The sequence below is a fragment of the Bos taurus genome, chromosome 12 (assembly GCF_002263795.3).
Source record: "Bos taurus isolate L1 Dominette 01449 registration number 42190680 breed Hereford chromosome 12, ARS-UCD2.0, whole genome shotgun sequence".
Taxonomy (NCBI): Eukaryota; Metazoa; Chordata; class Mammalia; order Artiodactyla; family Bovidae; genus Bos; species Bos taurus.
The window spans coordinates 2346894-2365197 of record NC_037339.1 but is presented as its reverse complement, the minus strand read 5'-3'; the positions used below and the strand labels follow the sequence as shown (position 1 = coordinate 2365197).

At 37.9% G+C, this 18304-nt stretch overlaps 1 protein-coding gene across 1 annotated transcript in view; it reads right to left on the bottom strand.

Moving 5' to 3' along the window:
* The window catches only part of DIAPH3 (diaphanous related formin 3), a 563614-nt gene that overhangs the window by 379250 nt on the left and 166060 nt on the right, over positions 1 to 18304 (bottom strand). Inside the window, 4 exon segments of the mRNA NM_001192614.2 lie at positions 9427 to 9532; positions 11291 to 11427; positions 16217 to 16286; positions 16369 to 16443. Coding sequence (NP_001179543.2) covers positions 9427 to 9532; positions 11291 to 11427; positions 16217 to 16286; positions 16369 to 16443 — 388 coding nt within the window.

Sequence of the window (18304 nt, the reverse complement as noted above, 5' to 3'; positions counted from 1 at the left end):
CAAAAATATACCACAATTCCATCAACCCTGTGCCCCAAAACACAGGTTTGAACAAGAGAAGAGAGAAAACACACATAGAAAAATTAACTACAGGAGAGAAATGAAAATCAAACTGTGACAGACACTAGAGACTGGCCCATCCACCTTATTCCAACCCGCGTCTCCAGAAGACACAGGGACCACAGGAGGCTAATCACACAGAGGAAGGCTGGACTCTGTGAGGGAAGCTGTGGGGTGTAGCTGAAGCTCTCCCAGCAGCGTGGCAGAGCCCCCCAGTGCCACCCAGGGCAGGGATTCTGAGTGCTGTTTCTCCTGGGACACTCCTGGATGTGGTCTGCTCTCTCCTCTTCTGCATTCCTGCTGCTACATATATCCACACATGGGCCACAGCCTACTAGAAATTCTGTAAGGCACTCAGCCCCATTTCCTGCTTAAATTAACCAGAGAGAATTACTTTCCTTGAAGATGAAAATCTCTGTATGACACAATTGAGAAAAGAAAGTAATGTACATTTAAGTGCATATTTACATTTATACTTTCTTTTCTGATATAAGACTATAAGGTCTGAAATGGAAAAGTAGGAAGTCCAGAAACACCTGGAATAACAGGCAAATTTGGCCTTGAAGTACAGAATGAAGCAGGGCAAAGGCTAATAGAGTTCTGCCAAGAGAACGCACCGGTCATAGCAAACACCCTCTTCCAACAACACAAGAGAAGACTCTACACACAGACATCACCAGATGGTCAACACTGAAAGCAGATTGATTATATTCTTTGCAGCCAAAGATGGAGAAGCTCTATACAGTCAGCAAAAACAAGACCGGGAGCTGACTGTGGCTCAGATCATGGACTCCTTATTTCCAAATTCAGACTGAAATTGAAGAAAGTGGAGAAAACCACTAGATCATTCAGGTATGACTAAATCAAATCCCTTAAGACTATACAGTGGAAGTGAGAAATAGATTTAAGGGACTAGATCTGATAGACAGAGTACCTGATGAACTATGGACAGAGGTTCCTGACATTGTATAGGAGACAGGAATCAAGACCATCCCCAAGAAAACAAATCCAAAAAAGCAAAATGGCTGTCTGAGGAGGCATTACAAATAACTTTGAAAAGAAGGGAAGTGAAAAGCAAAGGAGAAAAGGAAAGATATAAGCATTTGAATGCACAGTTCCAACGAACAGCAAGGAGAGATAAGAAAGCCTTCCTCAGCGATCAATGGAAAAAAAAAAAATAGAGGAAAAACAACAGAATGGGAAAGACTAGAGATCTCTTCAAGAAAATTAGAGATACCAAGGGAATATTTCATGCAAAGATCGGTACAATCAAGGCCAGAAATGGTATGGACCTAACAGAAGCAGAAGATATTAAAAAGAGGTGGCAAGAATACACAGAAGAACTGTACAAAAAAGATCTTCATGACCCAGATAATCACGATGGTGTGATCACTCACCTAGAGCCAGATATCCTTGAATGTGAAGTCAAGTGGGCCTTAGGAACCATCACTACGAACAAAGCTAGTGGAGGTGATGGAATTCCAGCTGAGCTATCTCAAATCCTGAAAGATGATGCTGTGAAAGTGCTGCACTCAGTATGTCAGCAAATTTAGAAAACTCAGCAGTGGCCACAGGACTGGAAAAGGTCAGTTTTCATTCCAATCCCAAAGAAACGCAATGCCAAAGAATGCTCAAACTACCACACACTTGCACTGATCTCACACTCTAGTAAAATAATGCTTAAAATTCTCCAAGCCAGGCTTCAGCAATACATGAACCATGAACTTCCAGATGTTCAAGCTAGTTTTAGAGAAGGCAGAGGAACCAGAGATCAAATTACCAACATCTGCTGGATCATCAAAAAAAGCAAGAGAGTTCCAGAAAAACATCTATTTCTGCTTTACTGACTATGCCAAAGACTTCGACTGTGTGGATCACAGTAAACCGTGGAAAATTCTTAAAAAGATGGGAATACCAGGCCACCTGACCTACCCCTTGAGAAACCTGTATGCAGGTCAGAAACAACAGTTAGAACTGGATATGGAACAACAGACTGGTTACAAATAGGAAAAGGAGTACGTCAAGGCTGTATATTGTCACCCTGCTTACTTAACTTATGTGCAAAGCACATCATGAGAAACGCTAGGCTAGATGAAGCATAAGCTGGAATCAAGATTGCCGGGAGAAATATCAATAACCTGAGATATGCAGATGACACCACCCTTCTGGCAGAAAGTGAAGAGGAACTAAAAAACCTCTTGAAGAATATGAAAGAGGCAAGTTAAAATTTTGGCTTTAAAGCTCAACATTCAGAAAACTAAGATCATGGCATCCGGTTCCATCACTTCATGGCAAATAGATGTGGAAACAGTGGCTGACTTTATTTTTCTGGTCTCCAAAGTAACTGAAATTAAAAGACGCTTAATCCTTGGAAGGAAAGTTATGACCAACCTAGATAGCATATTAAAAAGCAAAGACATTACTTTGTTAACAAATGTCCGTCTAGTCAGGGCTATGGTTTTTCCAGTAGTCATGTATGGATGTGAGAGTTGGACTATAAAGAAAGCTGAGCGCCAACGAACTGATGCTTTTGAACTGTGGTGTTGGAGAAGACTCTTGAGAGTCCCTTGGACTGCAAGGAAATCCAACCAGTCCATCCTAAAGGAAATCAGTCCTGAATATTCACTGGAAGGACTGATGTTGAAGTTGAACTCCAATATTTTGCCCACCTGATGCAAAGAGCTGACTCCTTTGAAAAGACCCTGATGCTGAGAAAGATTGAGGGCAGGAGGAGAAGCGGATGACAGAGGATGAGAAGGTTGGATGGCATCATCGACTCAATGGACATGGGTTTCGGTGGACTCCGGGTGTTGATGATGGACAGGGAGGCCTGGAGTAGTGCGGTTCATGGAATTGCAAAGAGTCGGACACAACTGCGTGACTGAACTGAACTGAACTGAAATCCTGAAATAATTTTAAGTTATTGATGGTACTCAATTTGGCACTTTCTTACTATACTATTTGGAGAAAGGGGTGGAAGTCTGCTCAATTCTATCAAAATCAGAAGCAGTCACATTATCTTCATAATTACTATTACCAGACTCAAGAAAATGTAACAATCGTCCTTTAAAAAGTACTTTGGAATAAATATATTTTGCAATAAAAAAACAATGAGGATTTTTTTAAATGTTACTATCTCCCATTTTCTCCAATTTAAAGGCAAACAACTGGTTTCTACCTCATTCAGAGACAAAGTTTATTTTTTATTTGATTTGCTAGTATCACTCCTGTCTAGTACATTTTAATAAGTGCAACTTATATAGCTAATGGAATAAAATGGGTGCTTAGAGCCTTATTGGAAAACTGATAACTGGCCAGTGCTAAAATATTTTTTATTTGTATTTAATTGAGAAACACCCAAAAAGAAAAGATATTTAGCTATTACTACTACAGTATTGTTTGACGATTTCAAAGGAAATAGAGCACAAGCAATCCCAGAAAAAGAATTTAGTTATCTCCCCCTAAGTTAGCTATCTGGAAAATAATATCTTTACTTTTAACTTCTTACCTGTTAGCTATTTCATATATTTGGCTTTATAAGAAGAAACGTCCATTAGTGTAAAAACTCTCAACAAAACTATTCAGTAGGGATATTAGAATTTAGCAAAATTCTTCCCATTGTCTGTTCTTAATCAAGACCACACAAATTTAACCTGAACTTATCAGAAAAACAACAAAGAAATTTAAATGATGCTAATGACCTTTACTTCTCAATGAAAATTAAACTTTAAAAATTTTATCAAGAAACTTCAGTGTTTATAGGACTTAAAAAAAAATATTACTAAGCATAACAGAAAATATAATTAATAAGGCAATTGGTTTCATAAAAGCAAATATAATCAGCCACCTGCATCCTGGTAACAATTTCTCAAGAAGTGAATTGACTGCATGGTTTCACAGCTGTCCAGGAAGTGGCTGCTGCAGGCCCCTCCTCTCCACCCTTAACGCCCCAACACTAAGGCAAATTATCAGCTGTTTAAAAATATCATCTCCACAAATATTCACAGTAGCATTATAATAACCAAAAAGTATAAACCACCTAGGGCTTCTCAGGTGGCTCAGTGGTAAAGAGTCTGCCTGCCAAGCAGGAGACCCAGGTCCGGTCCCTGGGCAGGGAAGAGTCCCTGCAGGAGGAAACAGCAGTCTGCTCCACTGACCCTCCTGGGAAGTCCCATGACAGAGGAGCCTGGCGGGCTACAGTCCACGGGGTCACAAAGAGTTGGACACAATTTAGTGACTAAACAACAACAACAAAGGTCAAACTTCCCATTTAATGAGCCAACGCTGTAACGTGCCTAGGCAGAACTTGGCTTAGGTCTTAGCAAGCCCTTCATAGCTTTTCCCTCACACCTTTCAAATATCAAATGATGTAATAATGATGCAAAAAAAAAAGTTGGAAGCTCAATTTTATCAAGATTTAAACCTTTTATTTTGATGTAATTACAGGTTCATGGCAAGTTTGGGAAAAAAAATACATATTAGTCCTCAGTACTCCTCACACAATTCCTCCCATTGGTAACATCCTGCATCAGTATAGTACAATACTGAAACCAAGAAGCTGAAATTGCTACTATCCACAGAGATTTTTCAGATTTTACCAGCTTTACACTCAACTGTGGATGCATGTACAGTTCTACACAATTTCATCACATGTACAGATTTCTATAACCATGTGCACAATTAAGATACAGAACAGCTTTAATCACACAACATTCCTCCCTGCTATTATTTGTAGACATGTCCAGCACTTTTTCAGACCCCATGACAGCTTTTGAAAACCAGTAAAGCAGTAACTTGTTCTTAGAGAACTGCTCTCTATAATTTAGTTTGATTCCAGGAATGGAATCACATTCCATTTGATTTCAAGAATGGAATCACACAGCGTGTAACCTTTTAGGACTAGCATTTTTCAATCTGGATAATTCTCTCAAGATCCATGCAAGTTATATAAATTAGTAGTTCATCCTTTCTAATGTCGAAGGGTATTCTAAGTACAGGTGTACCACAGTGTAACCACCCACCTGTTGAGGGACATCGGGGTTGTTCACAGTGTGGAGCTATGACAAATAAAACCACTATAAAAATTTGTGCATGCATTCATGTGTGAATATAAATTTTTTAAAATAAATTTTCATTAAATGTTGCATAGTTAAGTACCAATTTTAATATCAGCACTGGTAATGTTTGCTTAAAAAATGGAAGATCACATTTAATCTCCACGGACTTTGTCTTTTCAATTTACTAAAATACTTTTCAAAACCAGCATTTAGTGAATGCTTCTGTTAATGAACTAAGCAGTGTACTAAGCATTTGAATTCATATCCTATGTAATCCTTGCATCAACAATGAGCTAGGTACTGAGATTATCGCATCTTGAAACTGAGAAAACTGAGGTATAGAAAAGATTGAGGAAGAGATCTAGAATCTCATAAAGGAAGGATGTGAAAAGCTGGATTCAGATTCAAGTCTGGCTGATTCAAAATTCTATTCATTTTATCATTCTTGTATATGTGTGTCATTAAATATGAAAAGCATGTATTAGAACAAAAAGATGTTTACTTAAACTTTACATGTAACTATCACATTTTATACTGAGATTTTTTAAAATTAGAGATAATTTCTAATATGCTGCAGAAATTACCAAAATTAATCTAATAACCTACTAGGATTTGCACAAATACTATACAAGTTAAAGGTACAAGAGTCTTAGAGGAAAATTCAGATAAAGTGATTGCTCAGCTTTTCTCTACACAGGTTCTTTCAGGTTCACTCTTCATTAGAACTGTGGTGAACAAGAAATCCGGGGCCAATGAGAAAGGAGGGAAGGGGAAAAAAGGGTAAAGGTATACGAATGAACAGGCCCCAGCCCACAAGCAAACGAGAATCAGGACTGAACTCAGGAGCAGACATACAGCCCAGCCTCCACTCCCACATGAGGAAAGACGGGCTCATTTCCAGAAGCTCCAGGGACTGGACTCATGCAAGAGTGACCACACTGGACTCAGACCTTCAAAGCTGCCTACTTCCCAGAGACACCAATCACACAGGGCTCATCACTGCCATCAGCAAATGCTGCCATCAGAAGGAGATTCACAAACACCATCCTCAGAAAGGTTATAAAAAATCATTAATTAGGCAATACCTTACTTTCTGGCCTTGGAGTACAAAATGAAGCTGGACAAAGAATACTAGTTTTGCCAAGAGAAGGCACTGGTCATAGCAAACACCTTCCAACAACACAGGAGAACACTCTACACATGGACATCACCAGATGGTCAATACCTAAGTCAGACTGATTATATTCTTTGCAGCCAAACATGGAGCAGCTCTATACAGTCAACAAAAACAAGACCGGGAGCTGCCTGTGGCTCAGATCATGAACTCCTTACTGCCAAATTCAGACTGAAATTGAAGAAAGTAGGGAAAAGCACGAGACCATTCAGGAATGACCTAAATCAAAGCCCTTACAATTATACAGTAGAAGTGACAAATAGATTCAAGGGATTAGATCTGATAGACAGTGAAGAACTATAGATGGAGGTTCATGACATTGTATAGGAGACAGTGATCAAGACCATCCCCATGAAAAAGAAATGCAAAGAGTAAAATTGGTTGTCTGAGGAGACCTTACAAATAGCTGAAAAAAAGAAGAGAAGAGAAAGGCAAAGGAGAAAGGAAAGATATACCCATTTGAATGCAAAGTTCCAAAGAATAACATAGAGAGATAAGAAAGCCTTCCTCAGTGATCAATGCAAAGAAACAGAGGAAAACAACAGAATGGGAAAGACTAGAGATCTCTTCAAAAAAATTAGAGATACCAAGGGAACATTCATGGAAAGACGGGCTCAATAAAGGACAGAAAGAGTATGAACCTAATAGAAGCAGAAGATATTAAAAAGAGATGGCAAGAATACACAGAGGAACTATACAAAAAAAGACCTTAATGATCCAGATAACCACGATGCTGTGATCACTCACCTAGAGCCAGACGTCCTGGAATGTGAAGTCAAGTGGGCCTTAGGAACCATCACTACTAACAAAGCTCGTGGAGGTGATGGGACTCCAGGCGAGTCAGTTCAAATCCTAAAAGTTAATTCTGTGAAAGTGCTGCATTCAATATATCAGCAAATTTAGAAAATTCAGCAGTGGCCACAGGACTGGAAAAGGTCAGTTTTCATTCAAATTCCAAAGAAAAGAAATGTCAAAGTATGTTCAAACTACCGCACAATTGCATTCATCTCACATGCTAGCAAAGCAATGCTCAAAATTCTCCAAGCAAGGCTTCAACAGTATGTGAACCGAGAACTCCCAGATGTTCAAGCTGGATTTAGAAAAGGCAGAGGAACCAGAGACCAAATGAAAAACATCACTGGATCACAGAAAAAGCAACAGTTACAGAAAAACATCTAATTCTGCTTTATTAACTTCACCAAACCTTTCACTGTGTGGATCACTAAAAACCGTGGAAAATTCTTAAAGAGACGGGAACAGCAGACCACCTGACCTGCCTCCTGAGAAATCTGTATTGCAGGTCAAGAAGCAACAGTTAGAACCAGAGATGGAACAACAGGCTGGTTTCAAATTGGGAAAGGAGTACATTAAGGCTGTATATTATCACCCTGCTTATTTAACTTCTATACAGAGCACATCATGTGAAATGCTGGGCTGGATGAAGCACAAGCTAGAATCAAGATTGCTGGGAGAAATATCAATAACCTCAGATACACAGATGACACCACATTTATGGCAGAAAGTGAAGAGGAACTAAAGAGCCTCTTGATGAAAGTGAAAGAGGAGAGTGAAAAGGCTGGCTTAAAACTCAACATTCAAAAAAGGAAGATTATGGCATCTGACTGCATCATGTCATTGCAAATAGATGGGGAAACAATGGAAATAGTGACAGACTTTCCTTTCCTAAGCTCCAAAGTGACTGCCGATGGTGACTGCAGCCATGAAATCAAAAGACACTTGCTCCTTCGAAGAAAAGCTATGACCAACCTAGATAGCATATTAAAAGGCAGAGACACTACTTTGCCAACAAAGGTCTATCTAGTCAAAGCTAAGGTTTTCCAGTAGTCATGTATGGATGTGAGAGTTGGACTATAAAGAAAGCTGAGAGCCAAAGAATTCATGCTTTTGAACTGTAGTGTTGGAGAAGACTCTTGGAGAAGAAGAGTCCCCTGGACTGCAAGGAGATCCAACCAGTCCATCCTAAAGGAAATCAGTCCTGAATATTCATTGGAAGGACTGATGCTGAAGCTGAAGCTCCAATACTTTGGCCACCTGATACAAACAGCAGGTCCTCTGAAAAGACCCTGATGCTGGGAAACATTGAAGGTAGTCAGAAAAGGAGGTGACAGAGGATGAGATGGTTGGATGGCATCACCAACTCGACGGACATGAGTTTGAGCAAGCTCAGTAAGTTGGTGATGGACAGGGAAACCTGGCAAGCTGGCAAGAGTCACACACAACTGAGCGATTGAACTAAGTGAACGTTTTCTGATTTGTCATCAAATATGGTGCTCATTTTTATTAATTTAACACTAAGATCTGGCTATTCTATTCCTACCAAGTTGAGAACAACTAAATGGCTAAGGTATACAGTTTTAAAATAAAATTTAAAACTATAATGTCTAAGTGTAAAACAGATTTACTTCATATCTATTAGCAACCTCAGTTTCCAAATTTTATTATGCATTAAAATCATCTGAGGATCTTTAAAAATTCTCTATAGCCAGGTCCCAACCACATCAATTAGATTTTTTAAAATTTGAAGATAGAAATCAGGCTACAATAATTCTTTAAAGATACTCACGTTTGATTAGCAATGGCTATAACAAAAATTATAGCAATAAAATTATTGTGTCAAGAAAGAAAAATTAAATGAATATTAGATAGGTAACTTGGGTACTATAATGTTTCAATCTAACATGATGTTTTGGGAGCACTTAAAATATCTGAACATCTCTACGTATACCTCAGTCTCTTTACTCATGAAAACTCTCAATTTTTCCGATAGGAGGACTGATACTGAAGCTGAAACTCCAATACTTTGGCCACCTCATGCAAAGAGTCGACTCACTGGAAAAGACCCTGATGCTGGGAGGGATTGGGGGCAGGAGGAGAAGGGGATGACAGAGGATGAGATGGCTCGATGGCATCACCAACTCGATGGACATGAGTCTGAGTGAACTCTGTGAGTTGGTGATGGACAGGGAGGCCTGGCATGCTTCAATTCATGGGGTCGCAAAGAGTTGGACATGACTGAGTGACTGAACTGATCTGAACAGTTTTACATGTTATTATTAAATATAAGTCAGTCAGTAAACATTTACAAAATATATTAATGATAAACATGAAACCTACTTGCAACTGAACTGAATTGTGCCGAAGACCTTCCACAATAGAAGAAAATCTGTCAATTCTTCTTTCTTCTCCAGCTGATGTTAAAGCTTCTAAGACTTCTTCAAGGCTATTGGAAAATTACAAATTAAACTGCAAACAGCAAATAACCCAAGTAACTCAAAATTAGTAGCTTAACCTACTACGCTCCAGAGTCACTACTTCTAGGCAAGCAGTAACATTTTATAAGTGTCTTACTGATTACATAGCACATATCAAGCAGAAACCATGTTAAATATTCATTTATTCCTCATAATAACCCTATGATCATATTTATTTGTCAAACATTTATATAGTGCTTACTACACATCAGGTACTATATAAACTGTTATAAATATTAATATTAGCTAGTTTTAATGTACGTCATTCTATAAAGTAGGTATTATTGCTATTCTATTCTGTAAGTTAGGAAACTGAAGCAGAAAAGGGTTAAGCAATTTGTCTAAGGTCTCACATCTACTAAATGGTAGAGTGCTAGAGCAAGGATGAGGATCCAGACTGCTTTTAATCACTACAACTCTACTCTGCCTTGAGTGTAAGTAAATGAACTTCTGGTGGCCAAACACATACAGCAGTAAGTAATTATAGTCAAATATAAAGAATGGTGGTTATGTAAGAAATATACTTGCTATTTCTTTAAAGAATACTTATGCTAACAGTACCCGGTATACTGTAAAATCTCAGTTTGTGGACATAGACACTTTAGTCCTAACAGTTCTTTACATCATTTAAACAATCTATCTGAAGTCAAGAAATAATAAAAGTAATATGGAAGTGAAGGAAAAAGAGTAGAAGAGGAAGGAGGAAAAGGAGAAAGAGGATAAAGGAAGAGAAGGACAAGAAGGGAAGAAGGAAGAGAAAAGAGAAGGCACAGGACGCAGGGGAGGAGGGGGAAGAGGAAGAAGACACAGGGAGCAGAGAGAAAGAGAGGCGAGGGGAGCACAGAGGAGGCACACCATGCTTCTACATTAAATTCACCCTTGGGTGGCCTTCTTAAAACGGGAGAGTGCTAAAGCTGCACGCATGGCTTTGCAGCTGGGACTGCAGCAGACTTGGCCTCATCCAGGGAGGGGCACCAGCCACGTGGTGCCTGCTGCCTCCCCAGCAAAGTCCAGCTGAGCAGGGCTCCAGTCAGCGGACCCACAGGCCCCCCATGGACAAGTTTCCAATGTGTGCTGGGGGTTTCACTCATAGGGCTCTGCCCACACTTAGGAGGTCAGAAGGCCATTTCTGTTTGCTCTGTTGGTTGTTCAGTTTGAATATCTTTACCATATATAAAAGGCATTTTAAGTAATTTTTAAATGCTCTCTTGTAATAAGAACACTAATCTTCCTTAAAAAGACAAAAGGTTTATCTTTATCTTTCAATACATGTAATGGCTTTTTAGTTACAGCTTTAGAAATTGTAGATAACGTCTTTAAAGTTTAAACTTTACGATACACTTTATGGTCAACACATTCTACCCTCAACCATTACAGTATCAATTATTCACTAATACTTCTATCTGAAAAAAATCATAAGAAACAGAACCAATCTGTATATTTTTCAAAGTCTTCATTTAGACTATTTATTCAAGGTCTGAGTTCAAAACAGTTTAAAAATAATAAAGAAATCCATTTTTCATAGAAACATGTCAGTCCTTAACTACTGTATCAATTACGAGAAAAAAATTTTTCATTTCTGTTCAGCCAATATGAATCTAAATAAGCTGCTTAAGTATACTTCATTTATTTAAAATAAATTCTAGACTAAAATAGAATAATGAAAACATTATTGAATCAAACTGTATTAAATTACTGTGTAACGAGAGAAACAAGTTGAGACTTACATGCTTTCCTCCCCTACGATGCACACTGCAGAAAGGAGCTTAACCACATCCATCATCATGCCAGGCTGCTCAGGATCAATGGCTCTGGCTAGCAAAGAAAGACTCCTCTCTTCACTCATAATTCTTTCCAAGCCATACTACAGCATTTGGAGAAAAAGGGTTAAATTTTAGTGGTAAGAAAATGCAGTTATTAAAAGAATGTTTATAAGAAACTATACTCGTACATGTAGTAAAGTGAGAAAATATAAAGAATGTATAACATTCTAAAAAAAATTCATATAACTATTCCCTTTACATTAAAAACTAAAAAAATCAATCAAATACAGATGACCGCTCACAGGTAATTTTCAGCAACATAACTGACAATTATTAGATAGGCAGGTGGCCAACTAGAGAAAGGGAAAAGCAGTGAGGAATACTGAGATCCCCAATAGGCACACACAAAATGCACAGGAGGAACTCTCCTGTGGGAAGGCAGGCTGGTAGGAGGTACAGGACCACAGAGCACTGTCCGAGAATTACAGTGTGAACCCCTGGCACTACGTAAAATGCCAAGCAAAAAGTAAAACTCAATTTAATAGAAGCGTTTCAATACATCCAAAAGGTCATCATTTCAACATGTAATCACTACAAAGCATTTACTGATGAGATATTTTCACTTTTTCTTTTCTCCTAAGTATTCAAAATCCAATGTGTATTCCACACTCAGAGCACATCTCAGTTCAGAGTGGTCACATCTCAAGGGCTCAGGAGCCGCACGTGATAACCGCATTCCACACTGCAGGCCTAGACAGTAACACTTGGTTCATAAATGGGCAGAAGCTGAAGGGTGATTTGGGCTGATACCATGTAGAAACTACTGCAGAATATATGTATTCTGATCAGAATGATATTTTGTCATCAGAAAGACAACACATAATATTAATATAAATGGGATGATTTTGAATGTAAACAAGGTTTGTTTGCTACTGCTAGGATGTCACATCCTACTGGAAAATAAGGAATTATATTAACGACTCAGTATTTTGATTTAAAGATGTATACCTCTCTTAGGGCCCACTTACAATCTATGGGAGATAAGTATCAAATAACAGAGGATGAATGAAAGCAATACAACAGTACTATTTATTCACGCTACATCCCAGAGGATCCTTTTAAAGAGTGAGAAATTAGTTAAATAGAATTACTATTAATACCAAGCTCTAAAAAGGACCTTAATCCCAATTAAACTCAAAATTAGCATTAGATATCAGTATCACCAGGCTTCCCTGGTGGCTCAGAGGTTAAAGCTTCTGCCTCCAATGCAGGAGACCTGGGTTCGATCCCTGGGTCGGGAAGATCCCCTGGAGAAGGAAATGGTAACCCACTCCAGTATTCATGCCTGGAGAATCCCATGGACAGAGAAGCCTGGTAGGCTACAGTCCACGGGGTCGCAAAGAGTCGGACACAACTGAGCGACTTCACTCACTCATTCACTCATCAGTATCAAAGTTAAATCTGTAACAATCTTAGATCCAAATGCTTTGAGTGCTATGAAATCTTATTTATCTTTCCTATCTTGTAAATGGCATTTATTTAAAGAAGCTTCACATTGTAGTGAAATATTGCACTCACTTCAAACCACTGTCTAAGGAACACAGGTAAAAAGAAGGAAGTACAAACAGAAGGGCCAAGGGCCCCAGGGTATGATTTCTGAAGTGACTTCTCTATCCTGTTGGCCACAAGGAAATGTTTACAAAGAAGCAGCCAAGAAATGCTCACTTTTGTGATATCCGAAGCTGTTTCATACCTGGAAACAAAGAAAAGCAGGCATGGAGCCAGAGACTATAACATGCCTTGACAATCATTCCAGGGAATTGTCAGAGGTTTGTAAATTATCACTGAGACCCAATTCAAAAAGTCAATCAGCCACTGATTACCAAGTACCAAAAGGCTGGCTCTGTCCTAATAACCTGAGGCTAGCACTTCCCTGCCCTTCCCACACACTGGGCTGGCCTGGGCCAGCACCTGCCCTTCCCGCATCAGAATGGGAGCATTCCCTGATCTCCTGGTTCCCACCAGCGTCCTGTGAACTCAAAGCTTCTTCACAGGCAATATTCTCTTGACTTTGCCAATAGAATATTGGACGGTGCTTGTTTTGAGACTGGAAGGAGGCCAGATTACCACAAATGAGTATCTAGAGCTAAAGATTGAACTGCTTCATACTTCTATAGAATTTTTCTCATTCGATTATTTAAAAAAAAATAATAATAAAACAAAACCCACGGACTGTGAGAGAAACAGTCAACTTACCAGCACTGGCATTCAAAGTGCATTAAATAAAGGCTACTATAAGGTTAGAGAGATGATGGCAAATTGCGGAAGGTCTGAGAATGTCTCTCCACTTAATGTCAAGAATCCACTTCAGATTATAGGAAAACACACGCGTTCTAAACTGAGAACCAGTGCCAGGTTCCATTTGCATTCTACTTGAGGCCTATTATTACTTAAGAGATGGAATTTCGGGCCACTGAAGTTGTGTTCGATGGGGGAAGGTGAATCCCCTAAATCCTGTGTAGCATGCCTAACACACGAACACTAGTGCTGAATAACTATCCACAGTGAGTTAATCCCAGCAGCAAAGAGGAAGAAACTGGCTTCAGGAACAAGGCGAGCTAGCTGAGTGCCATAAGAAACACACCAAAAGCTATCTTGGTTTTTATTTTCTCATAAATAATCAAAATTTTCTTCTAGTTAAAAACTACTATAAACTTCTATTTAGTATTCTATTGCATGCAATGCTATTAGATTTGCTCATAATAGGTATCATACTTGTTTTTTCTCTTAAAGACTATATTTTTCATCATTCAATTAACTTTTATACAGATTTGACAGTAGGTACGGGAAAAAAAATTAACCAAAAAATCCCACATACAATTAACTTTACAATTCAGACATTAAAATACTAATTCCAAGTACCAGTAAAGTTTTTTAGTAATTTTTTATTTGTATCAGCATGAGTGGTAGCAATAAATGCAAATGATAATATAGTTAATGTATATACATAAACTATATATAAACTCCATATACATAAACTAGAAACAAAATGATCCACTACTATAACAATTAAATCACATTATATTAATTAGAATATAAACACATAAAGTTTACTCTCTTTCCAATTTGATCTCAAACCAAGTAAGAATATTACCTCCTATATAACCCCTCACTTTAACCATGACATTCTTCTCAAATTCAAATTATGATTCAAATACTCCTTTGGTTTTTAAAAAACATTCCTGAGTTTTTTTTACTCAGCTTTCACCACTGATATTCCCAATTCATATTCCTACTTTAGGCGGTCCCACCCCCCACCCCAACTGCCGCCACAGCAAGCATTACAGGCTCAGTTGGGAAACCCCTTATTAACAGTCTGATTCCTTTATTCACTAAGTTACATAATATATCTAAAATCAAACTGTCACAGAACAATCAGTTCAACATAGAATGGGGTTGTGATTTCTATAACAGAAATTTTCCCTGAAATTATATCTGATTAGAGAAAGCATGGAGGTTAAAAATATTTCATTGGCTAAAAGCAGAAATTTAGGCTTCAGAAAATGATGAAAAATTCATAAATAGTCCAGTAAGAAAAATAATTAGAAAATGTAACTTTTTGCTGCATTTAATCAATAGAAAAGTAAATGTTAATAATTTAACAAGTACTTAAGTATGAAGTTCTCTAAGGATTTATTTTTAAAATGAATTTTTAAAAATTATCAGAACTATACAGTTTTGCCATAAAACACACATCATCTACCATAGGTAAAATTTCCTCTCCCACTGTCTAATGAACGAAAACACTTATCATTTTTGCACACGATCAGGAGGTAGATACATTTATATGTTAGAGCTAGAGACACATCCTGGAACAGAGCTAACTTCTGCAGTTAACAGTATGAAAGAAAAGAAACACTGTTAGAGAAACCGAACTTCAGTACAGGGCAAAACCATTTCTCTCTTCTAATGTATGCTCCTTAAATATTCAAACTGCAGATTAGCCATATTATATTTGGTTTCAATATTACAGCTTACTCTTGCACATCACAGGCACTACGGGCACCAACTCCTCAGGCAGTCAAAAATCTGAGTATAATACTTGATTCCCCAAAAACTTACTTACTTAGCCTACTCTTGACTCCTTACCAATAACAAAAACAGTTGATTAATATATTTTATATGTCAAATGCATTATATACTATATTTTTAAAATAAGGTAGAGAAAAGCAAATGTTATTGAAAAAAACCATAAGGAAGACAAAATACTTTTACAGTACAAATATGTATTTATTTAAAAAATCCTCAAGTACGTGGATCAGTGAAGTTCAAACATGCATTGTTTAAGCATTAGCTGCACTTGCATTAAGTATCATTGCTCCACCTCTGGGATCTGTTCATATCTGTTCACATTAATTTCATTAAAGATTTAAATTCCTAGATTATAAAAACTAAGTTTTTCCAACTTAATTCTTTGGTAATAAGTATTACTGAAGATCATATTTAATAATCATGTATGACTTCCAAGCTGATTCATGCTATACTTTTGAAAATTAAAAAGGAAGGAAGGGAAGAAGAAAGAGGAGCCAAAACGCAGACAGACAGGGAGGTACTGAGGTAGGGAGGAAGGACAGGAGGAAAAGAGAATTAATCTGTGTACAAAGAATGAAACAGCAGAAGAGGGTCTATTTATCCCCAAGTATCTCCTGTTGATACACAGTTCATTTGACACAAAACCAGAACAACACAATTCAATATTTTTCCATTATAAACTGAAGAGCTTACCAAAGCAATACATTACTTTGGTGCAAATTCTGTATTACATAACTCCACTTCATAAAAATTTCTGTAAGAACTAATAAAGAACAATACAGCTACCTATGTGCATACCTGGGTATTCATCAAGGCCTTCAGACACTGTATGACTTTGTGCTGATTCTTCTTCACAATTGTTTCTTGTCTGCATGAAAGATATCAGTGTTGGAATCATCCATGGACATGCAAATGTAGCTTAACTGGAAATAATGATTAGCAATACTTACATTTTGCCACTAATCAGCTTTTCCAAGATGTCCAGTAATAATCCAAGCCCCTCATGTCCAAAGCTTTCCACCCAACTGAAAAACAGAAAAACCGACAGTCTTATATTAAGTCAGTATTCGAGTTTTATCATGATAATGACATATACTCACAAATATTCTGCACTTGTGATAATCTAGTCATAACTACAACAAAAGAATAACACTATAATATAAAGGGATTCATGATTCACAATCTTAGTTGTGAAAGCAGCAGCAATGATGGGACAGCCAATGGGATGCGGACCCCAGCTTGCACTCAGCTTTGTGAGAGCTTCGCATGCCCAGAGCGCCCCTACCCCATGTCCACTGACATCACATGAGCAGTTAAAACCTGCCATGTTGGAAGTACTGACACGACAGAAGCAGCTGACGCTGCTGGTCAGAGCACCACCTCACCCAGAGAGCTGGCGGTTAAACATTCACCAGCTCACCACTGGGCAAGCCCCAGTCTACACTGTTCCGAAGAGCAGACACTGGGCAAGGTAGCAACATTTGAAGAGACAGGACTCTGGTCTACATAAAGAAAAAGATTACTGAAAAATGTAGTCAAAATACTGTAAAAAGCATGTTCTATGAGAATTTTCCGAATCACTAAAATACATCCTTATACATGTTAACAATTTCTTAAAATTTCAAACTTCATCTGTATTTTTCAAAAAAGCTTCATTATTATTTTTAAATGAGTATTTCCATCTTGACACAACCACCTCCATTCTGTAAACCCATTAATATAATCAGAGTATGTATGTAACTGGGATTTCCACTGGTGGCTCAGTGGTAAAGAATCCACTTGGCAATGAAGGAGGTATGGGTTCGATCCCTGGGTCAGGAGGATTCCCTGGAGAATGAAACGGCCACCTACTACAGTATTCTTGTCTAGAAAATCCCTCAGACAGAGGAGCCTATGGTCCATGGGGTTGCAAAGAGTCAGACACGAATGAGCGACTTCACTTTCACCTTCCCTTAGCAACTAAAGAACAACATGTAAGTAATTAGGATAACTCTGCCAACAGACAACAGCTCACACCTATTATAGTAAAACTACCCTAGGAGAATCAGCAGTGATCTGAAAAACCTAGCACAATAAATAAAATAATGGTAACAATTTATCTTATAAAAAGTGGGGGAAAGGCAGGTAAGGTAGTCTGGTATTCCCATATCTTTCAGAATTTTCCACAGTTTGTTGTGATCCACACAGTCAAAGGCTTTAGCATGGTCAATAATGCAGAAATAGATGTTTTTCTGGAACTCTCTTGCTTTTTCGATGATCCATCGGATATTGGCAATTTGATCTCTGGTTCCTCTGCCTTTTCTAAAACCAGCTTGATTTTAACCACCACCCAAAAAAGAATCTGCCATTTAGATTGACAGACTCTTCTCAAACCATTTTACTCATCTCTTATCCATAAGAATAATTCAAGAATGCACTTAACAAATTACCTGTAGTCATTTCAAATCTACTTTCACATTTCATGAAAACACCTATAACATCCCACTTAACTCCTTGATGACATCCTATTCTGTACTTATTCTAATTTCACTTGCAGCAGGGAAGCTTGAAATCAAACACACAAGAAGTAATTAGAGGGTTTTTTGAGAGCTGGCACTAAGATATGTGGACAGACTCTGCTCATCAGGCCCTCCTGTCTTAGTACTTCACAGTAAAAGTTAGTGAATTTCAACAATCTCTGTTTTCAAAAGTATACCCATAAAAAATATTCTAAAGCTAATATAAAGATCATTCATACTTATATCACTTTCAATCGTTATGGAAAATAAACTTGCTACTCCTAAAACTGCCTTATAACAAAATATACAGATACTTTAAAATTATACTAATGGAAAAAGAAGATACTATTGCACATAATTCCCAGGTGCTGCCAGTGGTAAAGAACCC